Here is a 21996-nt window from a genome sequence, read left to right on the forward strand (position 1 = left end):
CTTTTCAATGACACAACTGTAATGGAACTTTTCTGGATCTTTAGCATTTCCCCAAACTACGGGCTTCTGAACCTAGCCAAAAGTTGGATGCTATCAACTCTACCCCTGACGGGCGTGAATGGAGTGTGATTGGATCCAGGAGGAGGAAGAGACCTGCACCCCAGCATTCCATTTTTTTCCGGTAGAGTCGTGACAAACTATCAAATAATTGTTTTGAGCCACTGTCCCTGCTGTCTTCCTCAGGGCGTACGGACACCGGAACTAATTGCAATACTGCAATACCTAAACAAGCGTCCCATTATATCGAGTCACATACCCACGATGAGACATGGATACGGTAGATTCAGTTGGTTGCTATCACTTCAGATCTGGCTAAAGAGTTACTGTAACTCTGTCAATGTTGTCTTTATTGATAACAAAGGAATGGAATTCAGCCAAACTATCCCGGGGATTATTTTAAGGCTGCTCTGAGAAACTGACTGGGATATAACCCGCACTCTACCCATGTTATCCCAACCACCCTCACACATCCAACTGTTTCCGATGTTAAATACTCTAGTCAAGGAAATCTACATTACCCGTCTTAATTTCAATAGGTTTTAAACAGCCACCAAATATATGCAGCCGCAGGCCCATCGGGGCAAGCTTTGATAACTTAATTTCTATTCCTATGAAATCTCCTGACTTACCTAATGATCAAGTTTATAACGACCCAGTTAGGGTAAATATGGACACCTCTGCTGTTTTTAAGTCTCGTAAAGGGCTGGGTTTGTTACATTTAAATGTGCGAAGTATGATGTCAAAGATGGACTTTATCGATATCTGGATGCATGACACGAACACAGACATTCTTGTTTTATCAGAGACAAGGTTAAATCATTCTATCGTGGATATTGACATTTCTAATTACAACATTTTTGATGTGATAGGCAGAGAAAAGGTTGAGGGTGGCAATGTGAAATCCGCTTTTGTAGCATCTTGTGCTCTTAATATCACTATACCCCAGAAATGTGAAATCCTGGTTTTAGATGTGACCATAAGACAAAATGTGCATGTATTTGTTGCTGGAGTGTATAGGCCTCCTGCTACTTTAGTTGATGCAATTTAGTATCATAGCAAAAAAATGTAATGCTCAGCTATCATCTGAACTGGTGGTCTTAGGTTCTTTTAACCTAGACTGGCTGATACCCATCTCAGATAACTTTAAGAACATTTGTCTTGATCTTAATTTAACCCAGATAATCACAAAACCCACTTGGGTAAAAGTGAAAAATCTAGATAGATCCTCATTATTAGATTTCATTCACACAAATAACCCTCATAAGTACAATTCTGTTGGTGTGTTTGCAAGTGACCTTAGTTATCATTGCCCTATAGCCTGTATTAGAAATTCCAGACAGCATAATTCTGATCCTCGTATTATTAGGAAGAGACATTTTTTAAACTTTTCTCCCCAAGCGTTTATGCATGACTGAATTAACTCTTGAGCATTTCTCATCTGTTTCTATATCACTGGCAAATAAACACACTCCTTTAAACGCTATAGACAATTAAGTACAATTAACTACAGTACTTTCAGAACAAGTACTTTTTTAGAACAAGAAACCATGCCTGGGCCAAAGCTAGACTAACTGATGCTGTTGTGGACTGGCAGCTTTTCAGGCAACTGAGAAATAAATGAGTCCTGAGTAAAAAAAAAAACTCTATCGCTGACTCTGCTGGTGATTAATCTAAATTTTGGAAAACAGTTAAGGCGTTAAAGCGTGGAAATTCTTCTCCTTCCCGATCCAAGCAAGTTATATTGAACTCTGACATCGTTCTTGAAAAAACGAGATGCTTGTAAACCAATATTTTATGTGCATTGGTTTTTTATTTGGAGGAAATCTTGGTTTAATAGACCCAGGTGTCAGTAAACTGCTCATCCTTCTCCCATCCTCTAGTCATCTTGATAGAGGGCCAGACAACCCCCAGTGAATCCGTGTACTCTCTGGAACAACTGTCTACTTCTGATGTATTGGAACAACTACTTATGTTTGATGTTAAAACATCTACTGGGCTGATATGCTTCATCACTGCTTATTACAGCTGTGTGCTCCATTGATTTCGGAAGCAATAACACATATTTTTAGCTTCACAATTATATTGAATACTATCCCTAGAGATTGGAAGGCTGCCCATGTGCTTCCTTGACAAAGGTGGGGACCCGAGTGATCAAAATAATTATCTTCCCATATCCAAACTCTCTTGCCTAGCAAAAATCCTGGAATCATTGATCAATACTCAGGTTAGATCCCTGTAAACTGCTACATATTTTCTGAATGTAAATCAGTCAGGATTTCAGACCAGGTCATAGTACCATCTCTGCTACTTCTATGGTTTTAAATGATGTCATAAATGGTTTGATATGAAGAAATGCTGTGCTGCCCTCTTCATTGACCTGTCCAAGGCTTTCGACACCGTGGATCACATCTTACTTACTCAGAAATGCTCCACACTTGGTTTAGATCAGGCTGCTTGTAGCTGATATAATTATTTAAAAGACAGACCACAGTGTGTACTTACTGACGGCGTTAAATCAGGATTTCTAGACATAACAAAAGGTGTCCCACAGGGTTCGATTCTTGGTCCAGTTCTTTTCACTATTTATATAAACAGCATTGGTCTATCTGTACAAAACTGTAACGTTCATCTGTATGCAGATGACACTGTTGTATACGGTACTGCCCCTACGGCAGCTCAGGCTCTGCTGACTCTTCAATCTGTTTTTACTACCTTGTAGAAAGCCTTGTTGACCTGAAGTTGGTACTAATTGCTGGTAAAACCTAGTACATGTACATGTTATTTTCCAAATCATGTAATAATGTAACTGATTATTTGTGCATGAGTACGTTAGATTGTGCCCCCATTGATCGTGTCCCAGCCTATAAATATCTGGGCATCTGGATTAACGAAAAGCTATCTTTTTAAAAAGCATGTTGACGAGTTAGTTAAGAAATGAAGAACAAAGTTAAGCTTCTTCTGTAGGAATAGGGCTTGCCTTTCATTAAATAGTAGAAAACAGATAATTTAGTCTACATTCATTCCTGTTATAGATTATGGCGATATTAAATACATTAATGCAGATAAGTGTTTTCAAGCCCTTGGACACAATTTATCATAGCGCACTTCGTTTTATAACTTAGGACAGTTTTGACACTCACCACGACATCCTCTATCATAAAGTTGGTTGGACCTCTCTAAAAACACATACAGTGGGGCAAAAAAGTATTTAGTCAGCCACCAATTGTGCAAGTTCTCCCACTTAAAGATGAGAGAGGCCTGGAATTTATCATAGGTCCCACTTCAACTATGACAGACAAAATGAGGGGGGAAAAAAGAGAAAATCACATTGTAGGATTTTTAATATTTATTTGCAAATTATGGTGGAAAATAAGTATTTGGTCAATAACAAAAGTTTCTCAATACTTTGTTATATACCCTTTGTTGGCAATGACAGAGGTCAAATGTTTTCTGTAAGTCTTCGCAAGATTTTCACACACTGTTGCTGGTATTTTGGCCCATTCCTCCATGCAGATCTCCTCTAGAGCAGTGATGTTTTGGGGCTGTTGCTGGGCAACACGGACTTTCAACTCCCTCCAAAGATTGTCTATGGGGCCTTGAAATGCTTCTTATGAAGCCACTCTTTCATTGCCCGGGCGGTGTGTTTGAGATCATTGTCATGCTGAAAGACCCAGCTACGTTTCATCTTCAATGCCCTTGCTGATGGAAGGAGGTTTTCACTCAAAATCTCACGATACATGGCCCCATTTATTCTTTCCTTTACACGGATCAGTCATCCTGGTCCCTTTGCAGAAAAACAGCCCCAAAGCATGATGTTTCCACCACCATGCTTCACAGTAGGTATGATGTTCTTTGGATGCAACTCAGCATTCTTTGTCCTCCAAACACGACGAGTTGAGGTTTTACCAAAAGGTTCTATTTTGGTTTCTTCTGACCATATGACATTCTCCCAATCTTCTTCTGGATCATCCAAATGCTCTCTAGCAAACTTCAGACGGGCCTGGATATGTACTGGCTTAAGCAGGGGGACACGTCTGGCACTGCGGGATTTGAGTCCCTGGCGGCGTAGTGTGTTACTGATGGTAAGCTTTGTTACTTTGGTCCCAGCTCTCTGCAGGTCATTCACTAGGTCCCCCCGTGTGGTTCTGGGATTTTTGCTCACCGTTCCTGTGATCATTTTGACCCCACGGGGTGAGATCTTGCGTGGAGCCCCAGATCGAGGGGGATTATCGGTGGTCTTGTATGTCTTCCATTTCCTAATAATTGCTCCCACAGTTTATTTCTTCAAACCAAGCTGCTTACCTATTGCAGATTCAGTCTTCCCAGCCTGGTGCAGGTCTACAATTTTGTTTCTGCTGTCCTTTGACAGCTCTTTGATCTTGGCCATAGTGGAGTTTGGAGTGTGACTGTTTGAGGTTGTGGACAGGTGTCTTTTATACTGATGACAAGTGGAGGACAGAGGAGCCTCTTAAATAAGAAGTTACAGGTCTGTGAGAGCCAGAAATCTTGCTTGTTTGTAGGTGACGAAATACTTATTTTCCACCATAATTTGCAAATAAATTCATTAAAATCCTACAATGTGATTTTCTGGATTTTCTTTTCTCATTTTGTCTGTCATATTTGAAGTGTACCTATGCTGACAATTACAGGCCTCTCATCTTTTTTAAGTGGGAGAACTTGCACAATTGGTGGCTGACTAAATACTTTTTGCCCCACTGTATGTATGCGTGTGAGCCTGGAAGAACTGGCTTAGACTCATTGAAACTAACTGGGAAAGAGTGGGGCCCTCCATGAAAAACACACACTGAGGGCTGTGTTAATGAGGGCTGTGTTAATGAGGGTTCAAAGGAGTTAAAACAACAACCGCTCCTACTCCCGGCACTGACATGGAAAATGACCCCACAAAGCTTCATAGTCTATATAGGCTCAATCGCAAGACTCTGTTTATATCAGCCTTGCAAAACAGACAGTGCTTTGGCTCATGTTTCATAGGCACCAACTATTTCTGTCCTTGACTTGTCTGACACTTTTAAGGCTGATGATGTCATGGTTGAAAGACCAGAGAGGGGGCAGCCTACTGTATATGTTATTGTGCTAATTTGTTTCTGGGTCAAAGTCTCATGTTTCAAGTAAAAGTACATGTATTTTCATTTACATGTATTTTTTTTAATCAACATTTGAAATATTATTAAAATAAATATAAACAATACAATTGGTAATGTTGGAGGACTAACATCTTAAGCGGTACAAATGAAACACTTTGTATAATATCAAAACAATTTCTAACTAATTTTACTTGTGGCAAGTTAGACAGATGTTAAACCATCAGAGTTGTAGGCTACTGTAAGGTGAAGTCGGAGGAGCACTATGGTACATGAATAAGGCCCAAAGAAATGCTACAAATAATTGTTTACTGTATTAGTTATACTGTAGATGAGTAACATTAAATATTATAATAACAAAGCAAAAGACTACAGTAAGACTGTTGGGTTATTGAATACAGAACTGTAGCCATTTTGTATAATGAATACTAAGAGTAATGTTTCAGCTTGACAATTCAGAGCTGTGAGATTCTGGCTTGATACCAAATCAGCCAATACAGTACGTCCTGTTGGAGTGAAAACCCTCGAGACCCTGGTAGTTCTTTCACTGGCAAATATTTTGATTCGAGGAATGGAGGTTGTTTTTTTGGCTTTCGGAAAGGGAACTTAAAAAATGACAAATGGCTTGGTCTTTGTGGAAGATCAAATTCCCTGTCTATATCTACTCTCCATCTTCTCTCCTTTTCCAAACCCTGTGATGTCATACATTCATGGGCACCACTTTGATGCCGTGGGAATTGATGTATGTTAGGAGAACCTGGGCCCGTCTCTCAATGACGTCGATGAGCTTCTCGATGCCCTGCCGTCCTCCCTGGCTCTCCCAGTACAGCTGATCCAGGAACAGTGACTGGAGGAGCTTCTCCCTCAGCTTCTGGCTCATCAACACGGCCACTGCCTGTTCTGGAAGCCTGGGTGGAGAAGAAGTTGGTAATTTAATTTACTTGGATAGTTGGCAACACTATTTGGTTAGATGGTAGCACTTTATTTGGCTAGTCAGTAACTGTTTAACAAACTATGACCACAACTGTTTGATCCATATCCACATACTGTACATTTATATGCAAAGGCATAGAAATAATGTATTCCTTAATTAAAAAAGATGTACTCCCAATATTCATAAATTCTACAATGGCATAATGTAATTCAAGGTAATATAATCTCATTCTGCCCATGCCTAGAGTACATTATCCAGGCCGGAGCCTTCTAATCTTTAACTAATGTGAAATCCAGTTGAAAGCCTCTGTTTGAAAAAGATCACTACAAGCCATATAAGAGGAGAGGTGACCACTGTCAGTGCCAGAACAAAGTCCCCCCACTTGGTCCTCCCAGTGGTTTGTTCCACTGATTTATTCATCACAAAATGAAGATGAAACACAGGGAATGTCCCTGGGTGTGTCACCAAGCCTATGGGTGGGTATAATAGACTTCCTAACAAAGGCATGCACTTGGCGATTACGTGTTAGAATGCGTGTTAGTATTTTCCCACAGTGTGAAGTCAACAGGGAGGAATCTCTAGACTAAGAGCTGAATCAACCACAAATTGTATGCAGGGGGTACATTGTAGATAGTTGCTGATTGAAAGCTGAGAATAAAACAATTCTGCACACTGTACAGAAATATTGCTTGCAAATACTTTTGTTTGTTTTTGTTTTTGTACTATATAGTACTATTCAGAACAATAACTGTATTGTTATTATCAATTCACTATGCTGTCTATATACAGTACCAGTCAAAAGTTTGGACACACCTACTCATTCAAGGGTTTTTCTTTATTCTACATTGTAGAATAATAGCGAAGACATCAAAACTATGAAATAACACATGGAATCATGTAGTAAGCAAAAAAGTGTTTAACAAATTTGAGATTATTCAAATAGCCACCCTTTGCCTTGATGACAGCTTTGCACAATCTTGGCATTCTCTCAACCAGCTTCATGAGGTAGTCACCTGGAATGCATTTCAATTAACAGGTGTGCCTTGTTAAAATAACATTTGTGGAATTTCTTTCCTTCTTAATGCTTTTGAGCCAATCAGTTGTGTTGTGACAAGGTATGGGTGGTATACAGAAGATAGCCCTATTTGGTAAAATAACAAGTCCATATTATGTCAAGAACAGCTCAAATAAGCAAAGAAAAATGACAGTCCATCATTACTTTAAGACATGAAGGTAGATCAATCCAGAAAATTAAGAACTTTGAGCATTTCTTCAAGTGCAGTCGCAAAAACCATCAACCACTACGATGAAACTGGCTCTCATGAGGACCGCCACAGGAAAGAAAGACCCAGTGTTACCTCTGCTGCAGAGGATACGTTCATTAGTTACCAGCCTCAGAAATTGCAGCCCTAATAAATGCTTCACAGAATTCAATTAACAGACACATCAACATAAACTGTCCAGTAGAGACTATGTGAACCTTATTTAACTAGGCAAGTCAGTAAAGAACTAATTGTTATTTACAATGATGGCCTACCCAGGCCAATTGTGCGCTGCTCTATGGGACTCCCAATCATGGCGGGATGTGACACAGTCTGGAATCGAACCAGAGACTGTGGTGATGCCTCTGATGCAGTACCTGAGACCCCTGCGCCACTCGGGAGAACTGCTGCAAAGAAATCACTATTAAAAGGACACCAATAATAAGAAGACTTGCTTAGGCCAAGAAACACGAGCAATGGACATGATTGGAAATCTGTCCTTTGGTCTGATGAGTCCAAATTTGAGATTTTTGGTTCAAACCACTGTGTAGGTGAACGGATGACCTCTGCATATGTGGTTCCCACTGTGAAACATGGAGGAGGTGGTGTGATGGTGCTTTTCTGGTGACACTGTCAGTGATTTATTTAGAATTCTAGGCACACATAACCAGCATGGCTACCACAGCATTCTGCAGCGATATGCCATCCCATCTGGTTTGCGCTTAGTGAGACTAACATTTGTTTTTCAAAAGGACATTGTCCTGACACACCATTAGGCTGTGTAAGGGATATTTGACCAAGAAGCAGAGTAATGGAGTGCTGCAACAGATGACCTGGCTTCCACAATCACCTGACCTCAACCCAATTTAGATGGTTTATGATGAGTTGGACCACAGAGTGAAGAAAATGCAACCAACAAGTGCTCAGCGTATGTGGGAAATCCTTCAAGACTGTTGGAAAAGCATTCCAGCTGAAGCTGGTTGAGAGAATGGCAGGAGTGTGTAAAGCTGTCATAAAGACAATGGTGGCTACTTTGAAGAATCTAAATATTTTGATTTGTTTAACACTTTTCTTCAGTTACATGATTCTATATCTGTTATGTCATAGTTTTGATGTCTTCACTATTATTCTACAATGTTGAAAATAGTACAAATAAAGAAAAACACTTGAATGAGTAGGTGTATCCAAACTTTTGACTGGTACTGTATTTTGACGTGGACTCACTCCTTGATTCCCTCCAGTAGTTTGTAGTCCAAGTTGTCCTCGTCGCGGTCGAAAAAGCCCTTGTTTTCAGTGAAGACCAAGTGCCTGGGGTCGTGACCCCTGTGGATGATGTTGGCCAGCGTCAAACTGTCCATATCCCCACATTCCAGGTGGTGGCCCTGCTCCACACACACGTCCTCCTGACGAGGCCTGAACCCACAGCAGTTCCGGTCCAATCGGCTGTATATCTGAAGAGACAAACATTATTTACCTAAGCTATTACCTCAAAAGAGTGATGCCATTGCCAATTATCTCAATCCAACAGTGTCCTAGTTTGACAAGCTTCCTTCTGAAGACATTTAACACTGTAGTTCATTTGAAAGACCAAACACGTGTGATCGTACAGTACCTGCAACAGGAAATCAAACAGGGCTAGTTTGCTCCACTCATAATGGTGAATGCTGGAGCAGCCAGAGTTAGGCTTGGGCGTGACGTTCCTGTTCCAGCACCTCTGTTTGAGGGAGCTCTGGTACTCCCCCCATGTCATCCTCACAGTGGACTGGCCCTCTGCATTGTCCCCTGGAGAGAGAGAACCATCCCACAGCACCACGGGGCAAGGCTGGCCATCTGTGGGATGAGGGGGATCCAGAGGTAATGTTAGTGTGACCTACCGGGCTTCGAACATGGGCCGTATGTGCAATGTCTGTGTTGGCCCACGGCGTTATGCATTTACACCTCTGTTTCTCAACCTCTCCCACAGACTCATGAGGACTCAGACAGCTGCATGCTCTGCTGGCTAAAGGAGCTAGCACTCACAGGCTTCATAGCTCCAGGGCTGATACTTCTGCTCACAAATATGCTTGGCCTTATAATATTACATTGGCTACAACATTCCTGGAATGCTGATTTTGGGAAGAGATAGACGTGTCATAGCCTACATGCTATTAAAATGTCACCTTAACATTCACGAGTAAATTAGTCTAGTCGTAAAACTAAATACAAATAAAACTATTATATTTGAATATTGAATGCTGCATTCTTGGGTAGGGCTTGCAAGTTAAACATTTCACTGTACTGGTGCATGTGACAAATAAAACACAGTGATGAATAAAACTACTGTTCCATGAAGGAGGGAATGAGGTATAACATAATATGGGAAGTCAATCACCAATCATATTCACCTGAAGAAAACTGAAATCACGCCAAAAGGGCCAATGGATGGCGAGCCCGCCCTCAGAAGCTCCGCCTTCCTGGGGCCACATTAATTTCCTCAATTCAGTACTGCTCTTCAACAAGCCCTGATGGTGCGAGGCCAAAATATATTATACCTGGTTCCCTCCTTCAGGGAACAGTAGTTATTTTCATAACTGTACGTTACCTTTCAATCGGTCACTCGGTATAACATACTATGGGGACATGCAATCACGCCCCAAGCCGGGTCAGAGAGTACCAAACTAGGAGGCCCACGGTTACCCAAGCACACAGGTTCCACCAGATCCAAAAATGGGATACAGAAGCCACCTTTTTCCTTAATACTTACCCGAGAAGCCTGAACTGTCAGAGCCTCATGAGGCCTGAACTGTCAGAGCCCTATATAGGGAACCATAACCTGCTGCAACTTGGCTATGCACACTGACACGCTGCCACTGCAGTCCATATCCATAGACCCCACTGTTCCAAGAACAATACTTACCTTGCGAGCCTGAAATGTCAGAACTCAGACAAGGAACCGCAACACCTGTTGTGACTTGGCACATGCATGCTGCATAGAGTCTATGAACCACGGCAGGAACCTGGAAACTGTACGATGTCACGGTAGACCAAGGCTGAAATCCACAAGAAACTGTGGTAACCCTGATAATGCACACTTTACACGCTGCCACACCCCAAGGCAGACAACAATGCATGTTTTCTCACAATTCGTAAAGACCTACATAAGCCCTGCTGAACCGGTCCCAAATCTGGGCAACACCGAGGGGTGCAGTCTCCACTCTGTAGAGATAGGACCCCCCCAGTACGTCACCCCGAGTGACAGGAAATGCGGACTGCTCCATTCGAGCAGATATAGGGCCAGGTTTAGGAATGAGCGAGACCACGTACCCCCCTGCCTGTTGATGTACGCTACTGCTGTTCTGTTTTCGGACCTTACCAACACATTCTGTCCCTCCAACATCGGAAGGAAACGCCTCAGCGACAGTCAGTACACTAGGTAATTGATATGCAGTGCACTTTGCACTGCTGACCAAATCCTTCTTTTGGTGTAGCTATAGAAACCCAAATAACCACAGGCACAAACAAAAAGGCATGGCGTGCTCCAAATGAAACCATCCCAGACAGACTCTGAATGCGACCCTCCTCTGTTGGGACAAAAACACATGATTCAGAGCCCAGAACTAGACCCAGAAACTGAATGCGCAGAGCTTGAGCGAAACAACTTTTCTTGTGATGCACTATGAACTCCAGAGACTGAATATGGGAAACCAGCATGGCAGTGTGGAGCTCCATCTGTTCCCTCGACTCCGGTATGACCAGCCAATTGTCCAGATAGGCCAATACTCTGATCCACTGCACCGCACAAGTGCCAAAGCCGCTTCCACCACCATAGAAAAGGTGTGGGTAATGGGGAGAGCCCCAAGGCAGCACCAGAAACTCATAGGTCACACCATCTAAATGAAACCTCCAACACTTCCTGTGGGGAGGATGTATAGCTACATGAAAATACGCATTCCTTCAGATCCATGGACCTGAACCAATCGCTGGGACGCACTGACTGCATTAGCCGGCGAAGTCTGACCATTTTGAACTTGCAAACCTTGAGGTGCTTGTTTAAAACATGCAAGTCCAGGATGGGATGCAACTTTCCATCCCTCTTGGGAACTAAGAAGCACTAGTACACGGGTGGCCCCTGTGTACTTCTGACACGGTTGCCACCCGAATAGCCTGCTTTTGAAGGAAAGAGTAAATCTCCTCTCAAGACAAGCACTAGCACCTCGAGGACCATTGACGTATTAACGCCACCAAAAGGAAGAGGACGCACAGCAAATTGCAGACCGTACCCCCTCATCACCCATGGTGAAACTGCACATACCTGCTACTTGACGGAGCATGCTGACCGTCTCCCCATATTATCTTCTGAAGGGGCAGAATGCCACCCTGAAGACTGGGATAATTTGTTTTTTCTGTCACGCTTGTTTCCATATCCACCAACCTTGACAACTGTGAGTCTGAATGTGGGAACTGTGTTAATTATGCCCACACTCTCTATACCCCTGAACACAGAGAAACTTTGGGTAGAAGCAATGTGGTACCGCTGTTCTAATACCTGCCCCACACCGGGATCGGGAATTTCAGCAAACAGTAACTTGCCCCCATTGGGAGCAGTATTGCCACAGTAAACACTTGGGGAGCAGGGCCCCAAGAACATGCCCCTCCCCCAGCATCTAGCTAGGGTCACGAGGGCTGCTTCTTCCCCTGCGCCGCAGAATAGTCTGCTTTCACCCCGCTATCCTTAAACCCAATGCGGTGACTGTGCCAAGACATCCACCACTGCCCAGAAGAACCAAGACGGTCAGAAACCGACCTCGAAGCCACCCCTGGCCTGGGGCAATCAGGAATCTGGGACAACGTCAAGCAGAGGTGGCGCTGAGCCACTACCATTGGCCCCATACTTTTCCATACAGCCAGGACAGACGCAGCACAAAATTAGCCGCAATGCAGATTTCGTAGAGAAGCTCTGAAACCGGCTTCCCCACCTCCACGATATTATTTACCTCCTGCAGCAAATCAGTATGATGCATCTGCAGTATCATGACCACATTCAACAACTGAGCCACCACACCCTCAGCCTGGTACAATTTGTTCTGCTGATCCACCGAAAAATCGGCACCGTTTATTCAGAAGCTCCAGGCTCGGATTAGCCCCCTTATTAGGCTCTGGAGATAAATAACTTGCTAGCTTTCCATCCATCTGCAGTGTGCAATCGAGCCACACTTTCTCCATACTGTCTACATTCATGGCAGCACCTGCCTGGCTGAATGAGGGGAATCCCAGGTCACCTTTAGCTCATTTACAAAATCGTTAAACAGGGGTAAGCGATGCTTCACTGCTGCAGGGACAGAATGTAAAATATTCTATCACAAAACATCTAGTGGCCCTTTTGAGTACTTCAGATTATTACAGGTGTCTAATCTCTGGCCCTCTCATTAGCCTTATCACATGTAAAATATGAAATAAATAAATGATTTTTTTTTTTATAGAATCACAAATCCGTAAAACATTATCCTAAATATAAACCATAAACTTAGTGAATTCAATTGGTGTTTAATATGAGGGTTAAGCATGAGATTTCCTTTTATACTTATTTATTTTACTAAGTCAATATGTATTTGTCGTCATGTTTTGACTTCAAACTAGTGGCAGTTGTGAACACAGTCAATAGTTGAAAGAGTTGCACAGTTAATCGGAAATTATGCCATTGTTGATTAGATGCTTTTTTTCAATAATTCAACTATTTTCTCTTGAACCATATGGTCTATCTACAACAAATCCATGGACAATAAGTACACATATAATACATTCATACTTTTTGTTATTCAAGTAAAAATTACCATAGATTCTGTTAATAACCAAAATTACTGAAGGTGACGGTAACATTGGAAAAATTCCGGTAGCTTTTCTACCCTAGTCGGTGGACAATGGGCCTACCTTGTACAAACGGAAACTTCCTGCTGACAGCGGCAACGCTCCGGTTCAGTCCCAAGACCCTATCCAAATGGAAAGCGAAAACCTCGCTCGTGTCCACTGGACTTTTGATAACTCCACATTGTCCTATACACTCTTTATGGTCCTTGAAATCGTTCTGTTTGTCAGAATGGATCAAGGACAAATATGATGTGCTTTCAAACAGCAAGAGGGGGATAAATTCCTTATTGGACACTTCATGAATACGCGAAACTTTACCATCAGCAAGAAAGCGCATGGCACTAATGTCCTCTTTGCTGAACCACGGCGGTGCCCTCTCACTGTATATTCGGATAGAACTGACGTGAGGTTCTGTTTGCATCTTTAAATTCGAGCTTACATCTCGTGTTGCATGATTTATGGTGTTAATTTGTTTCCAAGTTATGTCGATTCGGTTAGTGCGCTTTTGTCTCCATTCCTCCCTCTTCAATGTGCCAATTTTATTTTGCGTAAATCCCTCATTGGGTTTGGTTCTCCTCGCTTTTCTCCTTAATTTCGGTCTCACTGTTCCCCTCATAATATATGGTTTAATGCGCCTTGACTTTAGTGTTATGTACACCACATTGGACCGCGTTGGAACCACGGAGGGTAATAAAGAGTCGTCGTTAGCACCGGTTGGTGAGTCGGCTGTTTCCGACGGGCTGTCATCATTGAACCTCAGAGTGTATAGTACCAAACTCTTCTTGTACCCGTGTCTGCCTAATCGTCTATCCTGGTGCAGCAACGAATGTCCAACCTGGGAAACCACGAAAAACAGGTACACACAACATGCACCCACGATGATCAAATTCCTTTTCGACGGGGGATACCTCCGAACGCAGTTAGATATCCTCAGAAAAGACGAACACGACCAAAGAATGAGAGACTTTTTGATGTCTCCAGGACGTATTAACGTCTCCATTAGAACTCGTGATCCGACATGGTTAGGCTATCTGTTTGACTTTGCCCGGAGCTCAAATAAGGATAAGGACAGCGGCGGCGCTGGCGGCGCATAACTTCCGAAAGTAATTTTCAACTGAAAAAAAGTGATGTCCAAAATCAGAACGCGATGAGAGGGGATGTGGTAATCCTTGTTTAGGTCAATGTGTCATCGCAACAGAGGAAGGGTTGCTTTGTTGCTATAGAGAATTAGTAGGGACAACTGTCAAAACAGATAACATAATCATGTCAGGACATGAATAAATGAAGCATATAGCCCCCACTATCATACATGTATGACAATAATAGCCCAAACAATCCATATCACCTATATTAACCGCATATAATATTGCATTGGTCAGTGGTTTGAATGTGTGTAAAAGTAACATCCCTCAGACGACATCTGCTGGTGTAGTTTTACACAGCGATGTGATCAAATGTGTGTGTGTGTATGTTTGTCTGGTCGAGCCTATTGTCTAGTATTTGGAAAAACTGTTGAACCTGGTCAGTGGTACTAGGATAACAATATAGAAGGTCAGAAATACCTACTCTAGTGTGATGTCAGTGCTGCAGAACAATAACACAGAAGGGAAAAGGAAACATTCCTTGGGATGTGCAAGGTAGGGCAGAATGTAAAAACAGGAAACAGTCCATCAGCATCATCACACTTGCCAGGAAGTGTTGGTTTGAGCAGATTAGATATACTTAAATTATGTAGACTAGCAACAATCTCTGTGACCAAGCAGGATTTCCTGTAGTCGAGCATTTGTAAGTGTTAAAAGGTATATCAATCATCTTGTTAAAATATGCAAAATATCTCTGACTGAAATTTTGACCCTAAGCACATGAGGGAGCCAGACCCTGTATTCATAAATAGTATGAGTGCTGATCTAGGCTCAGGTCCCCTCCTGTCCATGTAATTGTATTCTTTATTATCTAAAAGTCCAATCCTAGATCCGCAGTCCTAAAATCAACAATGCATATTGCTTGATGTCCATTGAACTTATCACTAGCTATGTTTCCATTCACTTGTCCAGTGATTGGTATTATTTTATCAACATATAGAAAATAGATGTGACAATTGTCTGCTTGTGTGCATTTTTCATTCAAAATTTGACTTGTGTCGATGGAAACAGCTGGATGTAATGATGTCACACCAACAACAAAAATGTAGTCTTTGAAGGGTTCCATTATCCATTTAGGCAAATTTCCCATCAATAAATTAGCGACCGCCTGTATGTTTCAGGTAGCCCATGAAAGCCAGCATGGATAGAATGGCAGCAGTAATGGATGTTGATACCCCAAGCACCATGAATAGTGGAGCAAGCAAGAAACGTTTTGAAGTGAAATGAAGTGGCACTTTGGGCTCGGGACATTGTGGTGGACAACTGTGCCATCTGTAGCAATCACATGATGTATCTATGCATATCTATGCAGTACCAGGCCTCTGCCACGTCAGAGGAGTCCACCGTAGCCTGGGGAGTCTGCAATCATGCATTCCATTTCCACTGCATCTCCCGTTGGTTGAAGACCAGGCAGGTGTGCTCCCTAGACAACAGGGAGTGGGAGTTTCAGAAATATGGACACTAGGTGCAAGACTCTGGACCATTACCTGGGCTTCTGCAAGTTTCATGCTTTCGCTTTTCTTTTTCTTTTCTTGAGTGGATGGTCCAGGGGCCCGGAATATAATTACAAATACATTTTAGATTGCAAAATGACCACAAGAAGCCCAAACAGATGTAATATTTGACCTAAACATAATCATTTCAAACCTTGTATACAATCACATACAGTGCCTTCAGAAAGCATTCATACCCATTGACTTACTCCACATTTTGTTGTTACAGCCTGAATTCAAAATGGATTACATTACTTTTTTTCTCTCACTGATCTACACTCAATACCCCATAATGACAAAGTGAAAACAGGTTTTTTGAAACTTTTGCAAATGTATTGAAAATCAAATACAGAAATCTAATTGACCTAAGTATTCACACCCCTGAGTCAATACTTTGTAGGAGCCCCTTTGGCAAAGATTACAGCTGTGAGTATTTAGAGCTTTCCATACCTGGATTGTGCAACATTTTCCAATTGTAATTATTTTCAAAATTCTTAGCTTTGTCAAATTGATGGTTGATCATTGCTAGACGACCATTTTCAGGTCTTGCCATAGATTTCCAAGCATATTTCAATCAAAACTGTAACTCTGCCACTCAGGAATATTCAGTGTCTTCTTGGTAAGCAACTCCTGTGTAGATTTGGCCTTGTTTCGGGTTATTGTCCTGCTGAAAGCTGAACTCATCTCCCAGTGTCTGGTGGAAAGCAGACTGAACCACGTTTTCCTCTAGGATTTTGCCTGTGCTTAGCTCCATTCCATTTTATTTTTTATCCTGAAAAAATCCCCAGTAATGTGTTGTATTAGATTTGCCGGAAACATAACACTTTGTATTCCGAACAAAAAGTGAATTGCTTTGCCACATTTATTGAAGTATTACTTTAGTGCCTTGTTGCAAACAGGATGCATGCTTCCTTCTTTTCACTCTGTCATTTAGGTTCAAATTGTGGAGTAGCTAAAGTCACCACTGAACTCATGGTTAAATCCCTGGGTTGTTTCCTTCCTCTCCGGCAACTGGGTTAGGAAGGATGCCTGTATTTTTGTAGTGACTGGGTGTAGTGATACACCATCCAAAGTGTAATGAATAACTTCACCATGCTCAAAGGAATATCCTATGTCTACTTTTTTTTTTGTTCTTCTTTGCGAGGCATTGGAAAACCTCCCTGGTCTTTGTGGTTGAATCTGTGTTTTATATTCACTGCTCTACTGAGGGACCTTCAGATAATTGTATGTGTGGGGTACAGAGATAAGGCAGTCATTCAAACATGGTCGGCCCCCTCATTAGGTAGGATTAGGCGCCCTCCTGCAGCTTTTTCTGAGCTAAACTGACCAACTGACTAATTTTGGCCAAAAATAATGAAAATTTCTCTCAACCAGTGGCATATGGACTTTTTAGGTTAGCGCTTATGCCGCCCTATGATAAGCAGTGCCCACTTTGTCAAAGGCAGGGTCACACAATATATTTCTTGTCCATTCCCAGTGCGACTCTCCAGGGTGCTGTTGGAGAGATGCTTCACTTTGCCACTCCACCAGCATTCCATCAAAACAATAATTAACATAAACCATGAAGCAGATATAGGATATGGTAGAAAAGTATGTGGCCTTTTTGCAGCCTAAAGGTTGGAGATTAAAATGTATGGCAATACAATGAGACTGAAACTTTTAGGCTACATCATGCAGATTTCTCTGATCAAATAGCCTAACCTAAATGGCTTGCAATCAAATGAAACATGCGTTGACAAATTAACAAACAATATATCCTAAGGTCAAAGTAAAATGGACAATATGGAATGGACAATCAAGCTACTAACAACTGCTGTCCAGGAGTTTCATCCCATGTGGGCTAAATTGTTGTTTCAAGTTTGTATTAGCCAATGTTTTACAAGCTGTTCATAGCAAAAAGTAAAATACTTCTGCATTTCCCACTGTGTAAACACATTGCAAATAGGCTCAGGATAACTCCTCCAGATGTTGAGTAGCTGATATTTAGAGTTTAAATAGCCAAATTGATTAGTCACAGGAATCAGGACTAATAAAGTAAATGCAACGGCCTGTTTTACAAACGGTGGGTCTACCACATGGATGGGAATTCCTAAAATTTCACTGTGGGGCCGACATGGTAGGCTACACCCCAGTTAGCACCGACCCACTTCTTTTGGATAATTTTTTTTTTGTCTCACCTAGGGTGGCAGAACGGCCAGGACCGGCCCTGCATTTAAAAGTCATGTTAAACACTATTGCACACATATTATGTGACTTGCACATTTTTACTCCTGAACTTATTTAGGCTTGCCATAACAAAGGGGTTAAATTATTTTTGACTCAAGACATTTCAGCTCTTAAAAACCTCTTTGGGCTGAGATCCCGCTAACGAGATCGATATGACAACAGCCAGTGAAAGTGCAAGGCGCCAAAATTCAAAACAACAGAAATCCCATAATTAAAATTCCTCAAACATACAAGTATTCTACACCATTTTAAAGATACACTTCTTGTTAATCCCACCACAGTGTCCGATTTCAAAAAGGCATTATGACGAAAGCAAACCAAACGATTATGTAAGGTCAGAGCCAAGTCACAGAAACACAGCCATTTTTCCAGCCAAAGAGAGGAGTCACAAAAAGCAAAAGAGAGAAATTAATCACCAACCTTTGATCTTCATCAGATGACACTCATAGGACTTCATGTTACACAATACATGCATGTTTTGTTCGATAAAGTTAATATTTATATTTAAAAAATCTCAGTATACAAAGTCGGTGATTTTGCAGAGAGCCACATCAATTTACAGAAATACTCATAATAAACATTGTTAAAAGATACAACTATTATGCACGGAATAATACAACCGCTGTGTCAGATTTCAAAAAAGCTTTACCGAAAAAGCAAACCATGCTATAATCTGAGTACAGCGCTCAGAGACCAAAACAACCCAAACAGATATCCGCCATGTTGTGTAGTCAACAGAAGTCAGAAATAGAATTATAAATATTCACTTCCCTTTGATGATCATCAGAATGCACTCCCAGGAATCCCAGTTCCACAATAAATGTTTGTTTTGTTCGATAATGTCCATAATTTGTCCAAATACCTCCTTTGTTCGCGCGTTTAGTCAAAAAGTTCCGTTACAGTCCGTAGAAACATGTCAAACGATGTATAGAATCAATCTTTAGGATATTTTTAACATGAATCTTCAATAACGTTCCAACGGAGAATTCCTTTGTCTCCAGAAATGCAATGGAACTCAAGCTAACTCACGTGAACGCGCGTGGTCAGCTCATGCCTCTCTGGCAGACCTCTGACTCAATCCCCTCTCATTCCTCCCTCCTTCACAGTAGAAGCATCAGACAAGGTTCTAAAGACTGTTGACATCCAGTGGAAGCCTTGGGAAGTGCAATTTGACCCCATAGACACGGTGCATTCGATAGGGAATGAGTTGAAAAACTACAAACCTCAGATTTCCCACTCCCTGGTTGGATTTTTCTCAGGTTTTTGCCTGCCATATGAGTTCTGTTATACTCACAGACATCATTCAAACAGTTTTAGAAACTGCAAAGTGTTTTCTATCCAATATGCATATATTAGCAACAGGGCCTGAGTAGCAGACAGTTTACTCTGGGCACCTTATTCATCCAGGCTACTCAATACTGCCCCCAGCCATAACAAGTTAATGTTTTATTATTATTTATTTTTTTACATGACTCCACTTTGACATTATTGGGTGTTGTGTAACACAACATGGAAAAAGTCAAGGGGTGTGAATACTTTCAAGGCATTTCATGTCTCGCTATTATGCGTGGGAATACATGGGAACATATTCCCTAAATTAAAATCACTTCGAGCTGATTTCCTGGTGTTTTTACAGTCTTATGTTTTGCTCAGAACTTGAGGGAACAAATAAACCACCTGCGGGCCGAAGCCGTGGGCCACCAGTTGGAGAACCCTGTCATAGGACATGGATGACTTAGTACACAAAAAATGTATACATAGGCTCTGGAGCATCACTTGAATACTTTGAAGCTCTCGACAATCATATGGCATATACAAAGTCTTGTTTAGTTTTCAGTGGAATCATCTTTTAATTTGTGAAGACTGATGTTGGAGAACATTCGGAATCAACCCCCAATCCTGATTTCACAGGGTAAGTCTGTTTGGCATTTGGGAAGTCTAAATACTTTTGCTCAGTAATAGCCATGCAGTAAATCAAATCAAATTGTATTTGTCACATACACATGGTTAGCAGATGTTAATGCCAGTGTAGCGAAATGCTTCTAGTTCCGACCATGCAGTAATATCTAACAAGTAATCTAACCTAACAATTTCACAACAACTACCTTATACACACAAGGGTAAAGGAATGAATAAGAATATGTACATAAAAATATATGAATGAGCGATGGCCGAACGGCATAGGCAAGAGGCAGTAGATGGTATAGAGTACAGTATATCCATATGAGATGAGTAATGTATGTAAACATTATATGAAGTGGCATTGTTAAAGTGGCTAGTGAAACATTTACATCAGTATGTTGGCAGCAGCCACTCAATGTTAGTGATGGCTGTTTAACAGTCTGATGGCCTTGAGATAGAAGCTGTTTTTCAGTCTCTTGGTCTTTGATGCACCTGTACTGACCTCGCCTTCTGGATGATAATGGGGTGAACAGGCAGTGGCTCGGGTGGCTGTTGTCCTTGATGATCTTTTTGGCCTTCCTGCGACATCGGGTGGTGTAGGTGTCCTGGAGGGCAGGTAGTTTGCCTCCGGTGATGCGTTATGCAGACCTCACTACCCTCTAGAGAGCCTTACGATTGTGGGCAGAGCAGTTGCCGTACCAGGCGGTGATTCAGCCCGACAGGATGCTCTCGATTGTGCATCTGTGAAAGTTTGAGTGTTTTTGGTGACAAGCCAAATTTCTTCAGCCTCCTGAGGTTGAAGAGGCGCTGTTGCGCCTTCTTCACCACGCTGCCTGTGTGGGTGGACCATTTCAGTTTGTCCAAGATGTTTACGCCGAGGAACTTAAAACTTTCCACCTTTTCCACTACTGTCCCGTCAATGTAAATAGGGGCTGCTCCCTCTGCTGTTTGCTGAAGTCCACAATCATCTCCTTTGTTTTGTTGACGTTGAGCATGAGGTTATTTTCCTGACACCACACTCCGAGGGCTCTCACCTCCTCCCTGTAGGCCGTCTCGTCGTTGTTGGTAATCAAGCTTACCACTGTAGTGTCGTCTGCAAACTTGATGATTGAGTTGGTGGCGTGCATGGCCAAACTGTCATGGGTGAACAGAAAGTACTGGAGAGGGCTGAGAACGCACCCTTGTGGGTCCCAAGTGTTGAGGATCAGCGGGGTGGAGATGTTGTTACCTACCCTCACCACCTGAGTGTGGCCCGTCAGGAAGTCCAGGACCCAGTTGCACAGGGTGGGTCGAGACCCAGGGTCTCAAGCTCAATGAAGAGTTTGGAGGGTACTATGGTGTTAAATGCTGAGTTGTAGTCGATGAACAACATTCTTACGTAGGTATTCCTCTTGTCCAGATGGGTTAGGGCAGTGTGCAGTGTGATTGCGATTGCGTCGTCTGTGGACCTATTGGGGCGGTAAGCAAATTGGAGTGGGTCTATGGTGTCAGGTAGGGTGTAGGTGATATGGTCCTTAACTAGTCTCTCAAAGCACTTCATGATGACGGAAGTGAGTGCTACGGGGCAATAGTCATTTAGCTCAGTTACCTTCGCTTTCTTGGGAACAGGAACAATGGGGGCCCTCTTGAAGCATGTGGGAACAGCAGACTGGTATATTGATTGTATATGTCCATGAACACACCAGCCAGCTGGTTTGCGCATGCTCCGAGGACACGGATGGGGGTGCCGTCTGGGCCGGCAGCCTTGCGAGGGTTAACACGTTTAAATGTTTTACTCACGTTGGCTGCAGTGAAGGAGAGCCCACAGGTTTTGGTAGCAGGCCATGTCAGTGGCACTATGTTGTCCTCAAAGCGAGCAAAGAAGTATCAATTCAGTTCAATTTAAAAAATGATTTATCCCAGGGTTATCCAGTTTGGGAGCCAGCCCAATTTGACACTGTTTTTGGTCAGACTTACCATCAGATATTTGTGGTGTTAACTAATGCTTGTGTCTTTTTAGGGCCTGGTAAACTGCTTCATCTTCATAGTAGC

General features: G+C 42.2%; 1 protein-coding gene and 1 pseudogene across 1 annotated transcript; one reads left to right on the top strand and one right to left on the bottom strand.

Annotated features, from left to right (window-relative positions):
• Window positions 1-5204: 5204 nt before the first annotated feature.
• gask1b (golgi associated kinase 1B) lies at window positions 5205-14393 on the bottom strand. The gene is made up of 4 exons (XM_029662277.2): window positions 13266-14393; window positions 8971-9188; window positions 8583-8809; window positions 5205-6070 (listed from the first exon to the last, which is right to left on the bottom strand). Exons 1-4 carry the CDS (start codon window positions 14200-14202, stop codon window positions 5863-5865), a joined length of 1590 nt encoding a protein of 529 aa, XP_029518137.1. The 5' UTR covers window positions 14203-14393; the 3' UTR covers window positions 5205-5862.
• Window positions 14394-15484: 1091 nt separating this feature from the next.
• Window positions 15485-15873, top strand: LOC115131183 (RING-box protein 1-like; annotated as a pseudogene).
• The last annotated feature ends 6123 nt before the right edge of the window (window positions 15874-21996 follow it).

The sequence above is a fragment of the Oncorhynchus nerka genome, linkage group LG6, assembly GCF_034236695.1.
Source record: "Oncorhynchus nerka isolate Pitt River linkage group LG6, Oner_Uvic_2.0, whole genome shotgun sequence".
Classification (NCBI taxonomy): domain Eukaryota; kingdom Metazoa; phylum Chordata; class Actinopteri; order Salmoniformes; family Salmonidae; genus Oncorhynchus; species Oncorhynchus nerka.